The sequence below is a fragment of the Camellia sinensis genome, unplaced genomic scaffold, assembly GCF_055761805.1.
Source record: "Camellia sinensis isolate YWXY unplaced genomic scaffold, ASM5576180v1 Unanchor1, whole genome shotgun sequence".
Classification (NCBI taxonomy): domain Eukaryota; kingdom Viridiplantae; phylum Streptophyta; class Magnoliopsida; order Ericales; family Theaceae; genus Camellia; species Camellia sinensis.
In genome coordinates, this window is record NW_028128987.1 from 29,282,135 (window position 1) to 29,305,883 (window position 23,749).

General features: G+C 44.5%; 1 protein-coding gene across 1 annotated transcript; it reads left to right on the plus strand.

Annotated features, from left to right (window-relative positions):
* Nucleotides 1-22,100: 22,100 nt before the first annotated feature.
* Nucleotides 22,101-22,908, plus strand: LOC145814167 (uncharacterized). The gene is made up of 2 exons (XM_082910689.1): nucleotides 22,101-22,313; nucleotides 22,522-22,908. Exons 1-2 carry the CDS (start codon nucleotides 22,191-22,193, stop codon nucleotides 22,906-22,908), a joined length of 510 nt encoding a protein of 169 aa, XP_082766815.1. The 5' UTR covers nucleotides 22,101-22,190.
* The last annotated feature ends 841 nt before the right edge of the window (nucleotides 22,909-23,749 follow it).

Genomic DNA, 23,749 nt, shown 5'->3' on the forward strand with positions numbered 1-23,749 from the left:
TCATAAGATGGAGTAGGTTATCCCTACCTCGAATGATGGGGCTCAACAAAGGAGATGAAGAAACGGAAATGCTCCAAATCCTGAAATTTTCAGATTAGAAGATAGCCCTCGACGATCAACACAACTTTTGTAAAGGCCCAAGGTGAGAAAATAACTCCAACTAGATCAATCCTAAGAGAGAAGTTAGGGTTTTAGTGAGAGGAGTTCTCAAAATAGCTTTTTGGAAAAGTAAGAGAGAGAAAAGATGTTGAAAAGTGAACAAAAAGGTCGGATCTCGGCTTTATATAACAGCTTCCCCGCTCGAGCGTCACTCACAGATCCCCGCTCGAGCGTCCAATCCTCCGCTCGAGCAACGGATGCACGCTCCCAGAACATATACAGACAAGATGCCCGCTCGAGCGTCAAACTCCCCTCTCGAGCGTTGGACACATACTCCCCGCTCGAGCGTATACCACTGCAGACGAAATACTGGATGGGTGATTTCCCCGCTCGAGCGCCAAAACCCCCGCTCGAGCGGACAAGCAACAACAGAGTCCCGCTCAAGCGTCAAAATCACCGCTCGAGCGGAAAGACCAAAAACTGGGCAAAGACTTTACGTTTTAAAACGCAACCAACTTATTCCCAACTTGCCCAACACAACCCCAAGCTCGAACACAAAGAGAAAGGGATAGAAAGAGGATAAGACAACAGTACTCTTACGAAACGAAATCCGGATTACAGTTAAGCACGAAAGGGAAAACCGGGATCCCTATATGGGCCATGGTAGACGTTTTTGTCCTTTGCATGTAAATTCTTCAGGTGTTTCAAAACCCAGTCAGACTCAGTTGTACCCGTCCATTCAAGGGCGTTATCGGTACTAGAAACGGGCAGGCCAGGCTTCGAGAGCCTCGCGAGGGGCGACTTATTAGTTAGTCCTATGGTATTATCCTGGAGGGGATTTTTGTGTTATTGACCGGTGATGTATTATATGAATCATTTTGTTGTTGACCGGTGTACTGTTGGATGCTAAGGCACCATGTTTATGTACGCATATTGTTGTTTGTTTAACCCTCATGTATTGGGGAGTATGTATGGAGTCTCGAACCCTCTTTTTCTATTGAGAAGTTGTTAAAGGGATCAATGATCCTGATGATGTTGCTTGCTTGGTACCTATATGTTGGTTCGTGTTTTGGGCCTTGCCACTTAGTGAGTCCGTGGTGACCTCGTCGGTTGTATAGGGGTAGTGTTCGTGTTGCGATTGGCTATCAGTTGTTGGGTATGGTCTGTGAGTGGACTCTGGCAGCATTCTTAAGAGGAGGAACAGGTTGTGTTCTAGGGTGACGAGATTAGCATCGGTCAAATTGTCCTTCGTGATTTGGTTGTTGTAATTGAGGCTTACCATGTCGGTCTTCAGTCGAGGAGATGAGTACGCTTGCTATGTAGCCATGAGAGAGGGGAGATAGTAATTCCCTTAGACACAGTGTTGATGTGGTTTGATTTTAGGAGATCCGTTGAGATTCCAAAATTTGGGGGTTTGTGTGGGGAACTCCGTGTTTGGGGTTAGTGGCACTTCAGTGTGTGGTTTACTGAGAGTGGTGGTTTGTTGAGTTGATTAGTCAGCTTTTGGTATGGGGTTTTGGGTTGTCATCTGTCACCTTGAGGTTAGTCTCATTCGTTGTAGACTTTGTGTGTTGATTAAGGAAAACTGAAACTAATCATCCAGTTGTGTCATTGGATATGACGGTTATAATAATACAGCAAATTTGTGTATTGAATGATCATTGTGAATGATTGGATTTTTTTTTTTATACATTATGTATGTATATTGTTTGAGAGGAGATAGGAGATGGACTCCGATGATACAGCACCAAAATGTGTATCTATTGAAAGATTGATATAGCTCATATGCTTATCTATTGTGAAGTGAAAAATGTTTTATATGAGTTACTATCTCATTTAATTGTTTGGCCAGGTTCTGAGCCAGGTGTATATTATTAAATTGGTTAAGTAAAAGGAGGCGGGATGAAATTGCAAAACCATGAATTTCTTATGCCTTATGTGTTGATAGTACTGTTGTTATTTCTATTAACTATCATTATAGAAATGTTATGTTCTGTGTTGGTTGTGGCATCACTGTGTGCGTGATGGTTGTTGATAGTGTTATTTTGGAAAGAAATGGAAAACAAAATTTTCTAGTGGTTGGGCCATCTAAAGGCGTTGTAGGGAAATTGATTTAATTCAAGGGTTTTGAGAAATTCCAAATGAATCTTTTTGGTAAATAAACTATGGATGGTTCTGTGTTTTGGATAACACCGTATTTGTGAAAAATGTTTACAAAACTTTTGAGTTTCGCATGGAAAATGCAAGGTTTATTTCGGAGTGTCAACATTGAAAATTTGACTATCTTTGTGAAACGTCCCATGCACAAGAAAATGTTTTCCTTATATTAATGCAAAAGACTTGCTTTGCTTACCCCTTTTATCGGAAATTATGGTTATTGAGTAGTGACTTAGCTTGAAGCGCTGGTCTGATGTTGGTAGACTGTTTCGGAAGGGTTGGTTTTGTTGTAGCTTTTGTGCCTACAGTGTGGTCATTTGGAATGTGTTCCCTTGGTTAGTCTCTTCCTCGGTATGAGTGAATCGAAGGTTTGTAGGGAGAATAGTTCCTCACCTAGTACTCGGGTGTTGGTGTTGTGCGATTAGTTGGCCTTGTGTTTTGGCATATCCTTAATTTCGGGGACGAAATTCTTTAAGGGGGGGAGGTTATAGCGATCCCGGTTATCCTTTTACTATTCTGTTGTTTTCCGAACGCGGTTCCGTGGAGTTGGTAGTTGTACCTATCGTGTTGTCAACCTTTAAACTCTTTTGTTTGAGTTTTAGATTGTGTTGGGCTTGGTTGTTATAGGTTGGTAGAGCTTTAGCTCCCATTGTTATTGTCCAGTTTTTGAATAGTCCGCTCGAGCGGGTCTTCTTGCGCTCGAGCAGGGTTTTCACAGTTTCAGTATTTCGTGCCTCTGTAAAACTTCTGCAAATGTGTTTTCTACGCTCGAGCTGGTTTCTTGGGCTCGAGCGGGTAGCGCTCGAGCAGGTAGTACTTTCTGGTGTAAGTTCTGGGAGGGAGAAATCTACGCTCGAGCGGATGTACTTTATTCTTGTGTCTTGGCGCTCGAGCGGGCCTTCTTGCGCTCGAGTGTACCTAGTTTTTGTCCTTGACGCTCGAGCGTTGTGTTCTCCGCTCGAGCGGGAGAGTCGTATATCAATTGGCAGCAAGGCTATTTTAAATCACTTTTTACATTTCCTTTCTCTCTCTTACTTTCCCAAGACCGATTTTTGAGAGCTCCTCACTCTAAAACCCAACTTCTCTCTAGGTTTGATCTAGTAAGAGTGTTTTCCTCACCTTTGGCCTTTACAAAAAGTGTGTTGATCATTGAGGGTTACATTTTGATCCGAGAAATTTGGTGCTTGGAGCACTTTCGGGTTTAGTTCTTCTTCTCCTTGGATTCTACATTTGAGGTAGGGATTTCCTTGTTCTTTTTCAATACTTCGTGTATAGATAGACATGTGGTAATTTTGTATTGCATGAAAATCATATCCATGTTGGATTTGATTTAAATCATGAGAAGGAACCTAGGGTTGGGTGTTTGAAAATGGTTATGTTATCATTGATGGTTGTGTTGGGCTAATTGGAGTGTAAATTAGCATGTTGTAGTTGATAGAAGAAAAAGTCCTAAATTATATTTTGATTGGTAAATTAAAATGGATGGTAGTTAACCTATGTTGGAAATCTCTATTATTATTGTGAGTTGGGTGAAGGTGTTAATGCCTAAGGGATTAACCATGGTTGTGGAATGGGTTTGAAATGAATATATTGGACTAATGTGAGTTATGGCTTTATTACCAAGAGAATTGATTTTGTAAAACAAAAGGAATGGATTTGGTTTTGTGATAACAAAAGGGACGGAGTTGGTTTTGTGAAAACAAAAAGGGAAATGGAACTTGTTTATGAAATGGGAAAAGTATTTTTGAAATACGTATGAAAATTGGATTGTTGTTTCTTGAGTGTTGAACACACACATGTGTGGGATTGTATCTTTAACTACCATGTTAATGTTGTTGTTGGGTTTGTGGTCTCATAGTAATTGAGTCTTTAATAGATGTACTAAATATCTGCATCTAGAGGTTTTGTCCTTGATCATCGGTAGAGGATGACACGGTTGTGTTGAATTGTCGTGTATGCATTATATCATTGTTGATTGAACATCGTATGTGATGAAGTGTTGAGATACATTACATTTGTATACTTGCTCGGGAGGAGGTAGTCATGTGTTCATATACTTTAACACATTGCTTGTATCTTGATGGTTTGTGTATATGTGCTATACATGTTGGTTATGCCCTGTTGCATTTCAATTGGTGGTGTTATACCTTGCGCTAAAAATCATAGGTACTGTAACAAGCCCGCGGGGGGCCTCGCTACAGCTCAGACTCGACTTTGTAGTCACGGTTCTAAATCTGAACCAAAGAGTCCAAATCCGGCAAATCGTTTTTGAGAAAACAGATTTTTTTGAAAGAAGTGCCAAACATGGACTGCTTTGCCAGATACAGAGTCGCCACCTAAATATTTTATTTCGGGAAATTTAGGAAACCCTGACTCGGTGCCAAAAGGCCACGTGTCCGTCATCACCAAAGTTGCCTCGGCTCGGGAACTTGGGTACGACTGGGGAAGGTCACTTCGTGAGCACCCCCGCTCGCCCGGTCATAGACCGGCCTCTACTAACCGTGATATCTATTTTTGAAAACTTTGTGTGTTCTTATTCCGGTTATTAGCCTAGGTTACTATGTGATGCGCACAGCATACAAGTATAGACTGGATCGTCTGAATTGGAACAAAACATTTCATGTTTGCTTTTGAAAATGGTTTGCTACCCGCCGGTAGGCTTGAAACATTTGATGATTTATTCCAATTCAGATAACCCAACCTTCACCCACAGGCATTCAGGCAGTTATATCAGATAAGCACATAGCCTCATGGTAAGCATGCTATTCATGGCAGCACTCACACGCATGCAAGGATGCTAAAGCATAAAGCTTACCGAGTACTCCAAGCCAAAATAGAAACTCATTAGAAATTATGCATGAATCCTAAGTATACAGAAATGCCTAATGCAACACATGCAAAATGCAACTATAGCAGGCTCGGCTATTCTAAGATGGTATATGAAATGCTACAACTATCATGTATTCAATTTAGAATTGAAAAATACAATGTAGTTAGTATGATGCGCCGAGCCCGGTGCATGCAATACAGATGAATGAATGCAAACATGCTGTCATACTGTATGCTAATTGAAATATGCCCTAATCTAACCATCATAAGCGGATAAATAAAAGGGAGAAAGAAATGGGGTTGGAAGACATACATCACACTCACGCACACTTATTACAGTTATGCCCTCGCGCAGAGGGTCCAAATAAATAATACAGTCCCGAATAAAAGAATATTACAGTCCGAATATTACAGTCCAAATAATATACAAATTCCTAATTAATTAACAGATTAACTAAGAAAGTAAATAAAACTGGCATGCAAGCCAGGGACTGCCTTGCTTCTGATGAATGATGCATGTCTGGGCTGCCTTCGCAGAAATCCACTGGGATGCCCCGATTAGCCTCTGTTTTACAATTATTCTTGAAAAGCGTGCCAAGTCTCGGAAAGTCGCTGATTCCTGATTTTGCTGCAACAGAGAACAGGAAAGGGGCATAGCAGTGTATTTTCACAAATATATGCATACCTCGATCCTCGTGCCACCAATCACGCATATCGAGGCATGATGGCCGAAGAATCGAAATGCACAAATTAATGTAGGATGAATGCACATGAAAACACAATAAAACCTAACTCCATCATGGGTAATCCGGAGTGTCGGTGTCTGGGAAATTGAGACACATTCCGTCACTCGGAGTACGGAATGTACCTCGTTTCCTGTGCCCGGGCTAACTCCTATCCCGAACACGATGCAATATGCATGACATGCACCTAAGATGCAATCCTAACATACACCATGCTATGAAAATGGGATGCCTCAAAATGCGTGCACACAGGCAGGCAAACCGAGAAAATGACAGAATGTAATCTAAGATACAACCTAGTGTGCACTATGCTGTAAAAATGAGATGCCTCGAAATGCGTGCACACGGGCGCGCAAACCGAGGCGATGGTATATGCAATGCAAGTGACTAAAATGGCATGGAAAAGGTAACATGGACTTATACTAACATGAGAGAGCCTCAGCCACACTCACATAAGAAGGCGGTTGATGAAAATGAAGTGCCTCGAAATGCGTGCACACGGGCATGCAAACCGAGGCAATGGCATACGCAATGCAAATGACATAAAAATGTGATATGGGCTTATACCAACATGAGTGAGCCTCGGCCACACTCACATAAGATGCCGGCGGATGAAAATGAAGTGCCTCGAAATGCGTGCACACGGGCACGCAAACCGAGACAATGACAGAATGCGATGTAATGACATGAAAACATGATATGGGCTGATACCAACATGAGTGAGCCTCAGCCACACTCACATAGGATGCCGGCGGATGAAAATGAAGTGCCTCGAAATGCGTGCACACGGGCACGCAAACCGAGGCAATGACAGAATGCGATGTAATGACATGAAATGGATAGCAATCATTCTAATAGAATTTCAGCACTAAAATATGGGGGAAAACAGTCCCGAAATGAGGCGAAATGACACTAAATGCATGGAATTGTCCCGAAATGCGAATTTAGGCACCCGAAATGGCCTATAGCTATGCTAAACATGCACAATATGGACATGAAATGCAAAGACAGAAGCTAGGCAGTCCCAAAAAAGGCACTTTCACAGTTATAAACATGGCCAAACAGCAAGCATAAGTAGGGCAAAAATGGCATGCAAGAATAGGGGCCAAGAGAGGGGTAATGAAGCAAGTGATATAAGCAAAATCCAAACTGAAAAACTTCCTTCTACAACATTGAAGAGGGACTAAAAATATGAATTTTTACAGTATATGGCAAGCCTCGAATCAATATACAAACATGCTAAAAAAAAAAAGGCACAAGATTGAGGCTCAAAAGGTACTATAACATGAAGTATACAAAATAATCACCAAACAGAAAAAAAATGTTAATGAAACATGAAGTATAGGCCAAAATAAGACTATTTCCAGAACTGTAAAATGGCCAAAAACAAAAGCATGATAGGCTAACTAAACATGCAAGAATGGGGAATAAAAAAGAGATATAACATGAAGTGGCATATGGAGGTCCCAAACCATGAAAGGACCTAAATGAAACATGAAGAATGGACCAAAATAAGCACTTTTTCAGAACTGTAAAATGGCCAAAAACAAAAGCATGGTAGGCTGCCATTGCATGCAAAAATGGGACCAAAAGGGGAGTATAAAGGTAAGTACAACATGGAAGTCCCAAATGGTGTTGAGCCCTTCTTCAATGTTTAAGAGGGGCCCAAAATAAGCACATTTACAGATTACATCATGTTCAAAAACAGATTACTCATGGGCCAAAAATAGCATGCAAGATTATGACATATAAGGGGATCAATGAAGCAAGTGCATCATGGAGGGCTCAAACAGGGTTGAGCCCTTAATGAAAAGTGAAAATGAGCTCAAAATAGGGCCCCTTTCAGTTAGGGCCGGAGCTTGAAACAAAAAGCATATAGGGCTTACAAATGGATCAAGAAAAAGGGTCAAAGAGGAGAAATGTTACTCACCCTTGAAGACTAAAGCTTTTGTTGCTTCTTGGACCAATTTGCAGCTCCTTTAGCCTTTGAGAAGCCCTCCTTGTTGCTGGAAATGAAGTGGTGATGGTAGAGCTTGGTGGTGTAGAAGAAATGGTGATTAGGGACTTGGAAGTTTTTTAGGAAATGAGAGGGATAGAGAGGGATTTGTCTATGGAAGCTTGAAGACAATTTTTTCTAACCCTTAAATGTGATATAGCTTGCTTGTTATAAGGGCCAAAAAGGGGGTGTAAAGGTGGGGGAAAAGGAGGGCAACTTTCCCCCACAAAATATCCCCCGGATGTTGATATTTTCTGGGGGATAAAGCTATACAGCTGTAAAGTGAACAGTGCAAGGAACTCGGCCGGCCAGTTACTTTTGCTGCAGGTGGCCGGCCGACCACACCACCTAGCCGGCCGGCTAGGGGTCAAAAGGGTCAAGAAGATTTAGTGGCCGTCCACCACATGATGGTGTCCTCCCATGTGTGTACATCACAAATATGTGGTTTGGAGTTCAAGAAAGTGGGTCCAAGGTGTTCAACATTAGCCCGGAAGGAGGGGTTCAAAAGGGTCAAATTGAATTACTGGCCAGCCACCATTTTTTAGGGTCCTCCCATTTGTGTACATCACAAATATGTGGTTCAAAGTTCAAGAAGATGCCCCCAAGGTGTTCAACATTAGCCCGGAAGAAGGGGTTCAAAGGGTCAAATTGAATTTACTGGTCAGCCATCATTTTTTAGGGTCCTCCCATGTGTGTAAATCACAAATATGTGGTTCAAAGTTCAAGAAGATGCCCCCAAGGTGTTCAACATTAGCCCGGAAGTGTGAAAAACGGGCGCCGGAGGGCGTCGGAGGATGTATAACTGGTTGTTGCAACAATTGCTGGCCTTCCACCCTTCAGTGACCTCCCCGGTGATAAAACAGAGGTACCTGTCAAAAATGAACGAAAACTGTTGCAAAACGAATGCTCGGGGATCAAAACACGCAGTTCGGGGTCCCGAAAATGGGCTGTTAAGCACCGAAAGTGGCATTCGGCCACGAAGTGGGTTTCTCAGGCCCCAGTGTCCCTCAAAAGGGAGAAAATAGGAAGTATGTCAAAAATCAGAACAAACGGAGATGGTTAGGCGGTCCCGAACCGAGGCGCACGGCCAACGATCCCGAAAAACCGGAAACCGGACTCCGAAATGGGCAAAATGGCCTACGACTACGAAATGTAGCCTACGGACATTGAGAGATGGCCTACGGGACCTCTCCCTTCCCTCAGGAAAAGAAACAAAGAAAACCGAGTCTGGTTCGCAAACCGAGACAAGACACAGAAGAGGGTTCGGAAATCCGGAGGCAGGGCTCATGGCCGCGACTCTGAAACTTCTGAACGAGCGCGATATGCAACATCACCAAGCGCTCAATCGGTGACGTCTGAGTCTTAAGGTCGGTCAAAAATGGGGTGTCTACAGTTGCCCCTCTTTGACAGAACTCGGAAGTCATAAGTGACGGGAGTGAATGTCAAAGCCCAGAGACGACCCATTTTTGACAAGGCCGAAGACTTAGACAAACATACAAGATAAACAGAGATGTGCCCGCTGGCAGGGGGCAAAATGCAAATGATAATGCAAATGTAGCAAGCTGTAATGAAGCAAGTATTCGCAAATAGCTGCAACAGTTTTAAGCAAGAATGCAAAGCAACAACTACATTTCATGCAGTTAAGAAATGCGGAGGATTATTCAATCCCCGCCACGTCTCACACGGAGAAGATACGATACCTGCGCGATTCGTCCGGTCGCACCAGCCTCAATTGAACCGTACATACAATATCGTGCCTTCAAAAGAGAGAAACTTAACGAGCACAATATGCTAACAACATATATTTAATGTGATTCCGAAAGTTTGACAACACGCCGTGCCAGTGAATGAATGCATCACAATGCAAGAGTGGAACATGCGCGACAACGCATGCTCAAGTACAGAGGTATGCCAAAAGCAAGAAATGTGCATAAAAATGTGAGTATGCTCATGAGAATGCAAGTTATGTGCATGATAGTACAAAACGAGCGTAAATCAGGGTGCCCGTTTGTCATGAAATAACGAGCACGGAAATGCGTGTTTCGGCGAAGGCAACTCGATCACGGCCTCCGATCCGCTTCCCGGAAAGGCTACAACTCATTCAAAAAGGATACACTTCGATTTCGATGAATGATGATGAGACATATGTCAGAACTTGAAGCTGAAGTCCCGGCGGAGTAATTTCACGACCGGAAGTGTACTTTTCTTAAACTTTTTCAGGTCCTGGGAACTCCGATCTTCCTCAAAATTTGTAGGGAGCTAGGTGAGCCTGTGAGGGACATGGCCGGCCGTTTATCTTCCCAAGGGGAGGCCACCGACTGGTTTTCCATAAAGTAAAAGGCTGGCCGGCCGGTTTTCCAAAAAGGAAATGGCTGGCCGGCTAGTAAATGTGGCCGGCCGGCCATCTGCCCAAATCCGGGGGCACTTTGGTATTTTCACCTCCTTTTTGATGCTCCTTCAATCCAAGACTTGGGGCCTATATAATGTAGCCGAGATCTCTTCCTTTCTTGCCTCCTACAGCACTTTCTTCTCCAGATCTGAGTTCCATACGCATTTTCCAACGCCCCACGCAAGTTGTTTCCGCAAAAACATTCAGTTTTAAACACTTTGAAGCGATTAAATTTCGGTTTCGGAGCTTCTTTTCTCATTTTCGCCACTTGAGGTAAGTTTGTCTCAATATTTGGAAGATTTTCTCGGGAGTTGACTTTTGTTGACTTTTTCATTTCCCGAGAGTTGACTTTTGTTGACTTTTTCAATTTTGGCTCATTTTCGCTCATTTTTTGCTCCTTTTGCAGATTCTTTGAAAATGGCGGGTAATTCTCCCCATGGCGGAGGCTTTCCAGGTGCCGGAGACGATTTTGATCCTATGACTCTGCCCCCGAGGACCCGACCTTTTATTCCCGGGAGGTACAATCCGCCAGCACATGTCCTTCCGCGTGCCGTCTTCCGTCACTTCACTAGCTTTGACGAGCGAGCACCCGGGGATCTGCTTCTCCGAGAGCCAGAGCATCACCTCTCTCATGAGGCCCGAGAGGTATTTACTTCATTTTCTGTATTTTTCGTACATTTCAGCACCTTTGCCATGCTTGAACACGCAGTTTAGCTTACGACATAGTACTTTGCTTGCATCCTGAACACGTAGTTTAAACACTCGAATTTCTGAACACTTGGCTCATTAATTAATTGCGAACGCACAGTACACATTAGTTAAGAGGTGAACACACGGCTCAAACACTGATTTGTCGAACACACAGCCCGAATTCGAAAGTGAACACACGGCCCACACTTTAAATTTTTCTGAATACACAGCCCAGGTTAGAATAGTGAACACACAGCCCACACTGATAGAAAGTTGAACACGCAGCCCAAACTTTAAATTTTCTGAACACGCAGCCCAGATTGATAGTGAACACGCATCCCACACTGATAGAAAGTTGAACACGCAGCCCAAACTTTAAATTTTCTAAACACGCAGCCCAGATTAGAATAGTGAACACGCAGCCCACACTGATTGAAATTTGAACACGCAGCCCAAACTTTAGATTTTCTGAACACGCATATAGCGATCCCGGATTTACCCTTGTTATACCGTGATCCGGACATGTGTCCGTGGATATTGGTAGTTGTTTATTATTTTGTTTACATCCTTTTTACTTCGTAATTGAGTTATAGGATGTGTTGGGCAGGTTTATTACAGGTTGGTTGAGTTTAGAAACCAGAACTAGTTGCCCAGATGTTGGCCTGTACGCTCGAGCGGGGCTTTGGGCGCTTGAGTGGGGAATACACCCATCCAATATTTCCTGTGCAGTGTTGTACGCTCGAGCGTGGAATTGGACGCTCGAGCGGGTTGTGTGAGTGCCGCTCGAGCGGGGAGTTGGAAGCTCGAGCGGAGACCTGGTTCTGTCGAGATGCTGGGAGAGTGCATCCGGCGCTCGAGCGGAAGTTTGGACGCTCGAGCGGAAGTCTGTGAGTGACGCTCGAGCGGGGTGTTTTACGCTCGAGCGGAAGACTGGGTTTAAGTTTCGAAGTTGTGACTTTTCAAATCACTTTTCACTTTCTCTTCTCTCTCTTACTTTTCTAAAATCACCATTGTTGAGCCTCTCACTCTAGACTCTACCTTCTCTCTAGGTTTTGATCTAGTAGGAGTGATTTGCTCACCTTTGGCCTTTACAAAAAAGTTGTTGATCGTCGAGGGCTTCATTTTAATCTGAAAATCTCGGGTTTTGGAGCACGTTGAGTTTTGTCGTCTTCTCCTTTGGGACTCCGAATTTGAGGTAGGGATATCCTACTCCTCTCTATGGGTTTTGTCTTTAAATTTTGGCATTTTGAGATGATGGGGTTGGTTTGGTAATTTTGTGAAAGTTTGGGGGCTTTTGTGTAATTTTACAAAAGTTGGGGTTTTATTCATAATAAACCTAGATGCATGTTTGGCATAGAGAAATGGAATGAAAGTTAAATCATTGATGAAAATGGGACCTAAGGGTTGAAATGTTAATTATGGGAATTGACCTAATTACATTGTTAATTAATTAGAATAATTAATTGAGAAGAATGAGGAAATGAAATGTTGATTGAATATCCATTGTGCATTTATTTTCTGTTTAGAAATATCTGCTTTGGGCTATCGGTGGAGGATAGTCGTGATTGTTGTAGACAATGCATGATGATTAGGCAAACTGAAACTAATCAATGAAGTGCGTCATGGAACTTGACGGTTGATAGAATACATTAACTATATGTATTGAGTGGTTGTATATATAACCCATGTGTTTGTATACGTTATGTGTAGAGGAGGAGATGAGGGATGTACTCCGCGGTTTAGGGGAAGATAGGGGATGTACCTCTAAACCGGATAGTGTTGGGAGAAGATAGGGGATGAACTCCGTAGATACAGCTCATATGCTTGTCTAGAAAAGTGAAGATAGAGCTCATATGCTTATCTTTGTGAAGTGTGGATATAGCTTATATGCTTATCTGTGGATATTGTTGATATACATATCTGTTGTAGAATGTGGATATAGCTTATATGCTTATCTGTGAATATTGTTGTTATACGTATCTGTTGAGAATGTGGGTAGTGCTTATATGCCTATCTGTTGAAAAAGGAAAAAAAAAAATGAAAAGTAATTTGGACTCAGAAGTCGTATGACATAAATATGTGATTTATGTGAATGTATCAGTGTTGACTGTAACAAGCCCGCGGGGGACCTCGCTACAGCTCGGACTCGATTCGTGTCACGGTTCTTAATCTTGAACCAAAGAGTCCAAATCCGGCAAATCGTTTTTGAGAAAACTGATTTTTGAAAGAAGTGCCAAACATGGATTGCTTTGCCAGAATACAGAGTCGCCACCTAAATATTTTATTTTGGGAAATTTAGGAAACCCTGACTCGGTGCCAAAAGGCCACGTGTCCGTCATCACCAAAGTTGCCTCGGCTCGGGAACTTGGGTACGATTGGGGAAGGTCACTTCGTGAGCACCCCCGCTCGCCCGGTCATAGACCGGCCTCTACTAACCATGATATCAATTTTTGAAAACATTGTGAGTTCTTATTCCGGTTTATTAGCCTAGGTTACTATGTGATGCACACGGCATATAAGTATAGACTGGATCGTCTGAATTGGAACAAAACATTTTCATGAATTATTCCAATTCAGATAACCCAACCTTCACCCACAGGCATTCAGACAGATATATCATATAAGCACATAGCCTCATGGTAAGCATGCTATTCATGGCAGCACTCACACGCATGCAAGGATGCTAAAGCATAAAACTTACCTAGTACTCCAAGCCAAAATAGACATTCATTAGAAATCCATGCATGAATCCTAAGTATACAGAAATGCTTAATGCAACACATGCAAAAATGCAACTAATATAGGCTCGGCTATTCTAAACATGGCATATGAAATGTTACAACTATCATGTTTTCAACTTTGTAATTGAAAGTACAATGCAGTTAGTATGATGCGCCGAGCCCGGTGCATGCAATACATATGAATGATGCAAACATGCTGTCACACTGTATGCTAATTTAAACATGCCCTAATCTAACCATCAAAAGCAGGTAAATAAAAGGGAGAAAGACGTGGGATTGGAAGACATACATCACACTCACCCACACTTATTACAGTTATGCCCTCGCGCAGAGGGTCCGAATAAATATACAGTCCAAGTAATACAGTCCCGAATAAAAGAATATTACAGTCCCGAAATATACAAATTCCTAATTAATTAATGAATTAACTAAGAAAACAAGTAAAAACTGGCATGCAAGCCAGGGACTGTCTCGCTTCTGATGGATGATGCATGTCCGGGTTGTCTTGCGCGGAAATCCACCGGAATGCCCCAATTAGCCTCTGTTTAGCAGTTATCCTTGAAATGTGTGCCGAATCTCGAAAAATTGCTGATTCCTGATTTTGCTGCAACAGAGAGCAGGAAAGGGGCACAGCAATGTATTTGCACAGATATATGCATGTCTCGATCCTCGTGCCACCAATCACACATACCGAGGCATGATGGCCGAGGAGTCGAAATGCACAATTCAATATAGGATGAATGCACATGAAACTACAGCTAAAACCTAACTCCATCATGGATAATCCGGAGTGTCGGTGACTGGGGAATTGAGATACATTCCGTCACTCGGAGTACGAAATGTACCTCGTTTCCCGTGCCCGGGCTAACTCCTATTCCGGACATAATGCAATATGCATGATATGCATGAAATGCAACTGAGATATAATCCTAACATACGGAATGCTACGAAAATGAGATGCCTTGAAATGCGTGCATGCGGGCACGCAAACCGAAGGGATAATAAATGCAATGGAAATGAGGTGCCTTGAAATGCGTGCACACGGGCACGCAAACTGAGGTGATGGTATGTGTCTCGAAATGCGTGCACGTGGTCACGCAAACCGAGGCGATGATATGTGTCTCGAAATGCGTGCACGCGGGCACGCAAATGCGTGCACACGGGCACGCAAACCGAGGCGGTGACGAGTGCAATGCAAATGACATGGAAATGACAAATGGGCTTATACCAACAAGAGTGAGCCTCAGCCACACTCACATAGGATGCCGTCGGATAAAAATAAAGCGCCTCGAAATGCGTGCACACAGGCACACAAACTGAGGCGGTGACAAATGCAATGCAAATGACATGAAAATGACAAATGGGCTTATACCAACATGAATGAGCCTCAGCCACACTCACATCGGATGCCGGTGGATAAAAATGGAGTGCCTCGAAATGCGTGCACACGGGCACGCAAACTGAGGCAATGATAAAATGCAATGAAATGACATGGAAATGATAAATGGACTTATACCAACATGAATGAGCCTCAACCACACTCACATCGGATGCCGGTGGATAAAAATGGAGTGCCTCGAAATGCGTGCACACGGGCACGCAAACCGAGGCAATGATAAAATGCGATGAAATGGCATGGAAATGACAAATGGACTTATACCAACATGAATGAGCCTCAGCCACCCTCACATCGGATGCCGGTGGATAAAAATGGAGTGCCTCGAAATGCGTGCACACGGGCACGCAAACCGAGGCAATGATAAAATGCAATGAAATGACATGGAAATGATATGCAAGCATGCTAATGGAATTTCAGCAACAAAATATGGGGGAAAACAGTCCCGAAATGAAACGAAATGACATGAAATGCAAGGAAATGTCCCGAAATGCAATATTAGGCACCCGAAATGGCCTATAGCTATGCTAAATATGCACAATATGGACATGCAATGCAAAGACAGAAGCTAGAAAATCCCAAAATATGAACTTTCACAGTTATAAACATGGCCAAACAGCAAGCATAGGTATGGTAAAAATGGCATGCAAGAAAAGGGGCCAAAAGAGGGGTAATGAAGCAAGTGGCATAAGAAAAACCCAAAATGAAAAATTTCCTTCTAAAACACTGAATATGGACCAAAAATATGAACATTTACAGTATATGGCAGCCTCAAAATCAGTATACAAATATGCTAAAAAAGTGATGCAAAATGAGGCTCAAAAGGTGCTAAAACATGAAGTATACCAAATAATCACTAAACAGAAAAAAAGTGTGAATGAAACATGAATTATAGGCCAAAAAAAGGTCACTTTCAGTTCGGACCAAGGTCCAAAAACAGAATCAAAGAGGGCTGCCAATTCATGCAAAAATGGGGCCAAATAAGGGATACAACTACAAGTGACACATGGAGACACCAAACAATGTTTAGCCCTTCTCCAATGTTGGAGAGGGGCTCAAAATAAGCCTAATATCAGTTTACAACATGCTCGAAAATAAATTTCTCATGGGTCAAAAATAGCATGCAAAACTATGACATACAAGAGGGTCAATGAAGCAAGTGTGTGATGGAGGGCTCAAACAGGGTTGAGCCCTTGATAAAAAGTGAAGATGAGCTCAAAAGATGGCCCTTTTCAGTTAGGGCCGGAGCTTGAAACCCAAAATAAGTGGGGCTTAGAAATAGATCAAGAAAAAGGTTCAAAAGGGTAAAAGTGTTACTTACCCTTGAAGATTCAAACTTTTGTTGCTTCTTGGATGGATTTGCAGCTTCTTTAGCCTTCAAGAATCCTTCCTTGTTGCTGGAAATGAGATGGTGGTGGTAGAGCTTGGTGGTGTAGAAGGAATGATGGTTAGTGACTTAGGGTTTTTTGAAGAATTGAGAAGGAAGAAGATGGAGTTGGCTATGGAAGCTTGAAGAGTAAATTTTCTAACCCCAACAAAGAACAAGGTTTGCTTGCTAAATAGGCCAAAGAAGGGGTGTAAAGGTGGGGGAAAAGGAGAGTAAAACTCCCCCACAAAATATCCCCCGGATACAGAAAATATCTGGGGGATATTGCCCCATAGCTGTAAAGTGCACAGTGTAAGGGACACGGCCGGCCTATCACTTTTGCTGGAGGTGGCCGGCCGGCCACACCTCCTAGCCGGCCGGCTAGGGGTCAAAAGGGTCAATGTGATTTTCTGGCCGGCCAGCTACTGGGGAGGTACTCCTATGTGTGTACAACACAACCATGTGGTTAAAAGTTCGAGAAAAAAGGTCCAAGGGGTTCAACATTAGCCCGGAAGAAAGGGGTCAAAAGGGTCAGGTGACCTTAATGGCCGGCCACCAACTTTTAGGGGCCTCCCAGATGTGTAGATCACAGATATGTGGTTGAAAGTTGGCAACACTAGCTCCAAGGTATTCAACATTAGCCCGGAAGTGCGAAAAACGGGCGCCGGGAGGCTCCGGAGGAGAGATAACTGGCTGCTGCAACAATTGCTGGCCTCCCACCCTTCAGTGACCTTCCTCGTGATAAAACAGAGGTACCTGCCAAAAATGAGCAAAAACCGTTGCAAAACGAATGTTCCGGGGCCAAAACACGCAGTTCGGGGTCCCGAAAATGGGCTGTTAAGCACCGAAAATGGTATTCGACCTCGAAGTGGGTTTCTCAGCCCCCAGTGTCCCTCAAAAGGGAGAAAATAGGAAGTATACCAAAAATCAGAGCAATAGGAGATGGTTAAGCGGTCCCGAACCGAGGCACACGACCTGACGGCTCCGAAAACCGGGAACCGGACTCCGAAATGGGCAAAATGGCCTACGGCCACCAAATGTAGCCTACGGACATTGAGAGATAGTCTACGGGACTTCTCCCTCCCCTCAGGAAAAGAAACAGAGAAAACCGAGTCTGGTTCGCAAACCGAGACAAGGCACAGAAAAGGGTTCGGAAGTCCGGAGGTAGGGCTCACGGCCGCGACTCTGAAACTTCTGAATGAGCACATTATGCAACATCACCAAGCGCTCAATCAGTGACGTCTGAGTCTTAAGGTCGGTCAAAAATGGGGTGTCTACAGTTGCCCCTCTTTGACAGAACTCGGAAGTCACAAGTGACGGGAGTGAATGTCAAAGCCTAGAGACGACCCATTTTTGACAAGGCCGAAGACTTAGACAAACATACAGGATAAACAGAAATGTGCCCGCAGGCATGCCCGCAGGCAGGGGGCAAAATGTAAATGATATGCAAGAAGCCGAAGGTAACCCAATGATCATGCAAATGCAGCAAGCTGTAATGAAGCAAGTATTCGCAAATAGATGCAACAGTTTTAAGCAAGAATGCAAAGCAACAACTACATTTCATGCAGTTAAGAATGCGGAGGATTATTCAATCCCCGCCACGTCTCACACGGAGAAGATACGATACCTGCGCGATTCGTCTGGTCACACCAGTCTTAATTGAACCGTACATACAATATCGTGCCTGCAAAAGAGAGAAATTGCAACAAGTACAATATGCTAACAACATATATTTGATGTGATTTCGAAAGTTCGACATACGCAATGCCGGTGAGTGAATGCATCGCAATGCAAGAGTGGAACATGCGTGACAACGCATGCTCAAACATGGAGGTATGCCAATATCAAGAAATGTACATGACAAGGTAAGTATGCTCATGAGAATGCAAGATAATGTGCATGATAGTACAAAACGAGCATAAATCAGGGTGTTCATTTGTCATGAGACAATGAGTGTGAAAATGCGTGTTTCGGCGAAGGCGACTCGGTCATGGCCTCCGATCCGCTTCCCTGAAAGGTTGTAACTCATTCAAAAAGGATACACTTTGATTTTGATGAGTGATGATGAGACATATGTCAGAACTTGAAGCCGCAGTTCCGACGGAGCAATTTCGCGACCGGAAGTGTACTTTTCTTGAACTTTTTCAGGTCCCGGGAACTCCGATCTTCTTCAAAATTTGCAGAGAGCTAGGTGAGCATGTGGGGAACATGGCCGGCCGTTTATCTTCCCAAGGGGAGGTGGCCAACCAGTTTCCACAAAAGCTAATGGCTGGCCGGCCATTTCTGCAAAAAGCAGATGGCTGGCCAGCTAGAAAAAGAGGCCGGCCGGCCATGGCCTTTTTCCGGGGGCATTTCGGTCTTTTTCCCTCCTTTTTGCATGCCTCTTCAACCAAGGTTTGAGGCTTATAAAAGGCAGCCGAGCCTCACTTCATTTCTTGCCTCTTTCAACGCTTTCCTCTCCAGATCTGAGTTTCACGCGCGTTTTCCAACGCCCCGCGCAAATTGTTTTCGCAAAAACACTCAGTTTCAAGCACTTTGAAGCGATTAAATTCCGGCTTCTGAGCTTCTTTTGCATTTTCACCACTTGAGGTAAGTTTGTCTCAATATTTGGAATATTTTCTCGGGGGTTGACTTTTGTTGACTTTTTATTTCCCGAGAGTTGACTTTTGTTGACTTTTTCCAATTTTGGCCCATTTTGCTCATTTTTGTTCCTTTTTGCAGATTCTTTGGAAATGGCGGGCAATTCTCCTCACGGCGGAGGTTTTCCAGGTGCCGGCGATGATTTCGATCCCATGACTCTACCTCCGAGGACCCGACCTTTCATTCCCTGGAGGTACCGTCCGCCAGCACACGTTTTTCCGCGTGCTGTCTTCCGTCACTTCACCAGCTTTGATGAGAGAGCACCTATGGATCTGCTTCTCCGAGAGCCGGAGCAGCACCTTTCTCACGAGGCCCGAGAGGTATTTACCTCATCTTCTGTATTTTACATTCTGCACCCTTGCCATGCTTGAACATGCAGTTTAGCTTATGACATAGTACTTTGCTTACATCTTGAACATGTAGTTTCAACACTTGAATTTCTGAACGTTCGGCTCATTAATTAATTGCGAACACACAGTACACATTAGAACACACGGCTCTAACACTGATTTGCCGAGCACACAACCCAGATAAATAGTGAACACGCAGCCCACAATGTAACTGAAACTTGAACACGCAGCCCAAATTTCAAATTTTCTGAACACGCAGCCCAGGTAGATAGTGAACGCGCAGCCCACAATTTTAACTGAAAGTTGAACACGCAGCCCAAGTTTCAAATTTTCTGAACACGCAGCCCAGGTAGATAGTGAACACGCAGCCCACAATTTAACTGAAAGTTGAACACGCAGCCCAAATTTCAAATTTTCTGAACACGCAGCCCAGGTAGATAGTGAACACGCAGCCCACAATTTTAACTGAAAGTTGAACATGCAGCCCAAATTTCAAATTTTCTGAACACGCAGCCCAGGTAGATAGTGAACACGCAGCCCACAATTTAACTGAAAGTTGAACACGCAGCCCAAATTTCAAATTTTCTGAACACGCAGCCCAGGTAGATAGTGAACACGCAGCCCACAATTAAACTGAAAGTTGAACACGCAGCCCAAATTTCAAATTTTCTGAACACGCAGCCCAGGTAGATAGTGAACACGCAGCCCACAATTTTAACTGAAAGTTGAACACGCAGCCCAAATTTCAAATTTTCTGAACACGCAGCCCAGGTAGATAGTGAACACGCAGCCCACAATTTAACTGAAAGTTGAACACGCAGCCCAAGTTTCAAATTTTCTGAACACGCAGCCCAGGTAGATAGTGAACACGCAGCCCACAATTTTAACTGAAAGTTGAACACGCAGCCCAAGTTTCAAATTTTCTGAACACGCAGCCCAGGTAGATAGTGAACACGCAGCCCACTTCATTTCATTGGCACACAGCCCATTTCATTTCATTGGCACACAGCCCATTTCATTTCATTGGCACACAGCCCATTTCATTTCATTGGCACACAACCCATTTCATTTCATTATTGACACATGTATCCATTCTGAATGCAGGGTAGTTCCCGCAGTGTGCGGGGATATGGTTCGACCATGGCGCGGGATTGGTATGCCGAGCTGCCGGAGGGTGTCTGGGATTTGGTAGATTTGGCAGGATTCGGGCCCTTCTGCGTCGGGTTGTCACGTTGTCCTGCCAGGAGGACATTGATGGCAGCTTTGGTAGAGAGATGGTGGGACACCACCAATTCCTTTCATTTCTCTGCTACCGGGGATATGACTATGACCCCTTTTGACTTCGCTGTATTGACCGGCCTTGATGTAGGAGGTTGGGCCATCCCCTATGATGAGGATATGGGAGAGTGGGAGGCCGCTTGGATGTATCTACTGGGGGCTCGCCCACCCGTTGACAGGGTCTCTGGGAGAGTCCGATACACTTGGTTCTCCTCCCATTTCCGGCGGGCGGAGATGGTGCCTGAGAGTCCCGAGGAGACAGAGCAGTACGCTCGCGGTTTCCTGATGTTCCTCTTCGGGACTACCCTGTTCGCCGACAGAGGGAACACAGTTGGGCTGTACTTGCTGAGTGCTCTGGTTGATCTATCACAGGTCCGTCGATATGACTGGGGTGGCGCTGGCTTGGCTACCCTTTACTTTTATATGAGCGCGACCTCCCGCGGGCGGGGCGATTTGCTTGGCGGCTACTGGAGAGCCTGGGAGGTACTTTCTGTCCTCTTGATTTATATTTCTGCTTTTCATTACTTGCACATTGCACACACAGCGCACTTTTACAGTCTGTATTTTGCCCTCAGCATTTCGTACTTACATCCTGCACTGCTTTTCTCAGCTATGGGTGTATGTATACTTCCCATCATTAGCCCCAGAGCTGGAGGTGGTAGGGATTCCCGTGACCTCATATTCATTGATATTCGAGGGCCCGCACCGGCCGAGACCTCGAGAGACCCTCCTTCGCCTGCGACAGTACTTCGACACTGTGCGGCATTCAGAGGTACCTCAAAACTTTCAGTTCTTTTCATTTTCGTCTTTGACTTGCTCTGTATATTCTCGATTTCTGATCGGTTCATGCATTTGTCATCCGCAGATCACATGGCAGCCCTGGGTGTCCCTGGGTGATGGTCTCCGACTTCAGTATACCGGAGCGTCAGACATCTCCCAGTACAGGGTCCTGCTTGAAGGGCCGGTTGGCAGGGTATGGTTCCTGGGGGAACGCTTTCTGCGCCAGGTATGGGGATATCTTTCTCAGGATATTCCCGCAGTACCTCCAGCCAGTATGCGGACTGCTGACAGGCTCTCCTACTCAGAGGTAGTCGGCGCCATGTTGGGCACTGATGCTTTGCTATATATTGAGGAGGGGGACTACGCCACCTACCGTCACATATATTTAATGCCTCCATTGACGGAAGCTCGTATCTCGATGATGAGACCTGCCGGTATGTCATCCTCGGACCAGGCTCAGGCTCGGGCTGCAGACGCCCCTTCTTTTAGTAGGGCTGGCACATCTAGAGGTGGGAGTAGACCGGTTCCTCCGACTCCGTCGATTCATCCTCATCTCGGATGGCCAGATATGCCTACTGAGCTGATGGCGTGGCAGTATGGGGCTAGCTCTTCAACTCCGATTCCACTAGAGCCTCCGATGCCCAGTGATCGATACGCCATTGATCCGGACTCACCGCCGGTATGCTCCACTTTTTTCATTCATCGTTCAGATGTTTAGACACTCTTCTGTTCACTAATGATTATGAGCTCATTTTTGCAACCATCGCGAGGGTACATAGAGGAGGTGGTTGGACTGGTGGCCACACTCGAGGGCATGGTCCTGCGCAGGGAGGCACAGTTGTCTGTCGCGGGCATTCAGGTACCCTTCAGTTTTCTGGCATTTATCATACTCCTGATGACATGCTGATTTCTACTGCATCGATAGACTACTTGTGTAGAGCACATCTGACACACACCCCACTTGTACACTGTATTTACATGCACCCTCTCTATGTAGCTTTTGCTTGTATTTGCATCTGATGTATATATTTGGACTGATGCATTTGAATTGAACTCTTTGTTTTCAGATGCCTTCATGGTCCGGTCAGCCGCAGACCAGGCCACCTGGGCCTCATTGGGGAGCTGGGCCATCTGGGCCTTTTCAGGGGGCGGGGTCATCTCGGCTTTCCCGAGGAGCCAGGCCATCTAGGCCTTTTCGAGGAGCTCGAGGGGGGCCTGTCCGCAGACGCAGGGCTCACGTTGTGGAGGTGGAGCCTGATGAGGAGGAGGAGGATGCTGAGGAGGAGGAGGAGGCTACCGATCGTCAGTTCGAGACGTCTGCCGGGGAGGAGGAGGAGGAGGCTGAGGGGGATCCTGAGAATGACGGCTCCGACTCAGATGATGATGATGCTGTGGAGATTGTCCCGCAAAAGAGGATGAGGCGTGCTTCTCGTTCCCGCTCCCGAGGACTTTGATACTGCTATTTCCTGCTTTATTTTTCTTTTTGCTACTAGTTTGTAGCACTTTGCACATTGTTAGGCAGTTTTATTTTCTGTAAAACTTGTACCTTTGTTTGTTGTAAAGCGTGATGAAATGAAATAGCTTTTGAAAAGATGTTTGTATTTTAAACTTTAAGCATCGTATCGCATCAATTTATTTTGCACAAAAAAGAAATCGAGTGGTAATGCGCATTGTGTAATCACCAAGTCAGGTAGTGAACCGACGCAACAAACTAAGCAACTCGACTTACTAAGATATAACAGAACCTTAGGAAGTTTACAACTCGACAAACAAAATGTAACAACGCAAATAACCAAGACTTTAACAAAGATTGTTTGAACTGAGCGCAATGATTCAAAAACACGAAACACGTCCGCTCGACAAACAACTCGATAAGCAAAACAACAACTCGATAAACAAAACAACAACTCGATAAACAAAACGATAATAGAGTGTACTTCTGACAATCTGGGCACCGGAACGCATCCGAAACAGAGGGAGATAAAGGCCTTCGACTCTCCCGTTGCATGGAAATGCTTGGAACTTTCCCTCGAAGAGTAAAACAGGGCCAAGGAGATACACTACAGCATTGCCAGCCATCCCTGGGAGCCGGCCGGCCATTTTTTGAAAAAGAGAATGGCTGGCCAGCTAGTTTTGAAAAAGTAAATGGCTGGCCAGCCGGCCATTCAGTCCTGCAGCCACCAGATTTTTGACACGTGTCCCCGTGAATAGTGTTTTTCCTTCTATAAAAGCCTCAACTTCGGGAACATTCATTTCATCTTAGTTTTAGACAAAGATGGAAGCGTTTCTCGCAGA

What these genes read in the sequence shown, in the direction of transcription:
- LOC145814167 (XM_082910689.1), top strand. Translation starts at nt 22,191, where the DNA reads ATGATTATGAGCTCATTTTTGCAACCATCGCGAGGGTACATAGAGGAG. An exon ending in TGTCTGTCGCGGGCATTCAG is followed by an intron (nt 22,314 to 22,521) that starts GTACCCTTCAGT and finishes CTTTGTTTTCAG; the next exon opens with ATGCCTTCATGGTCCGGTCA.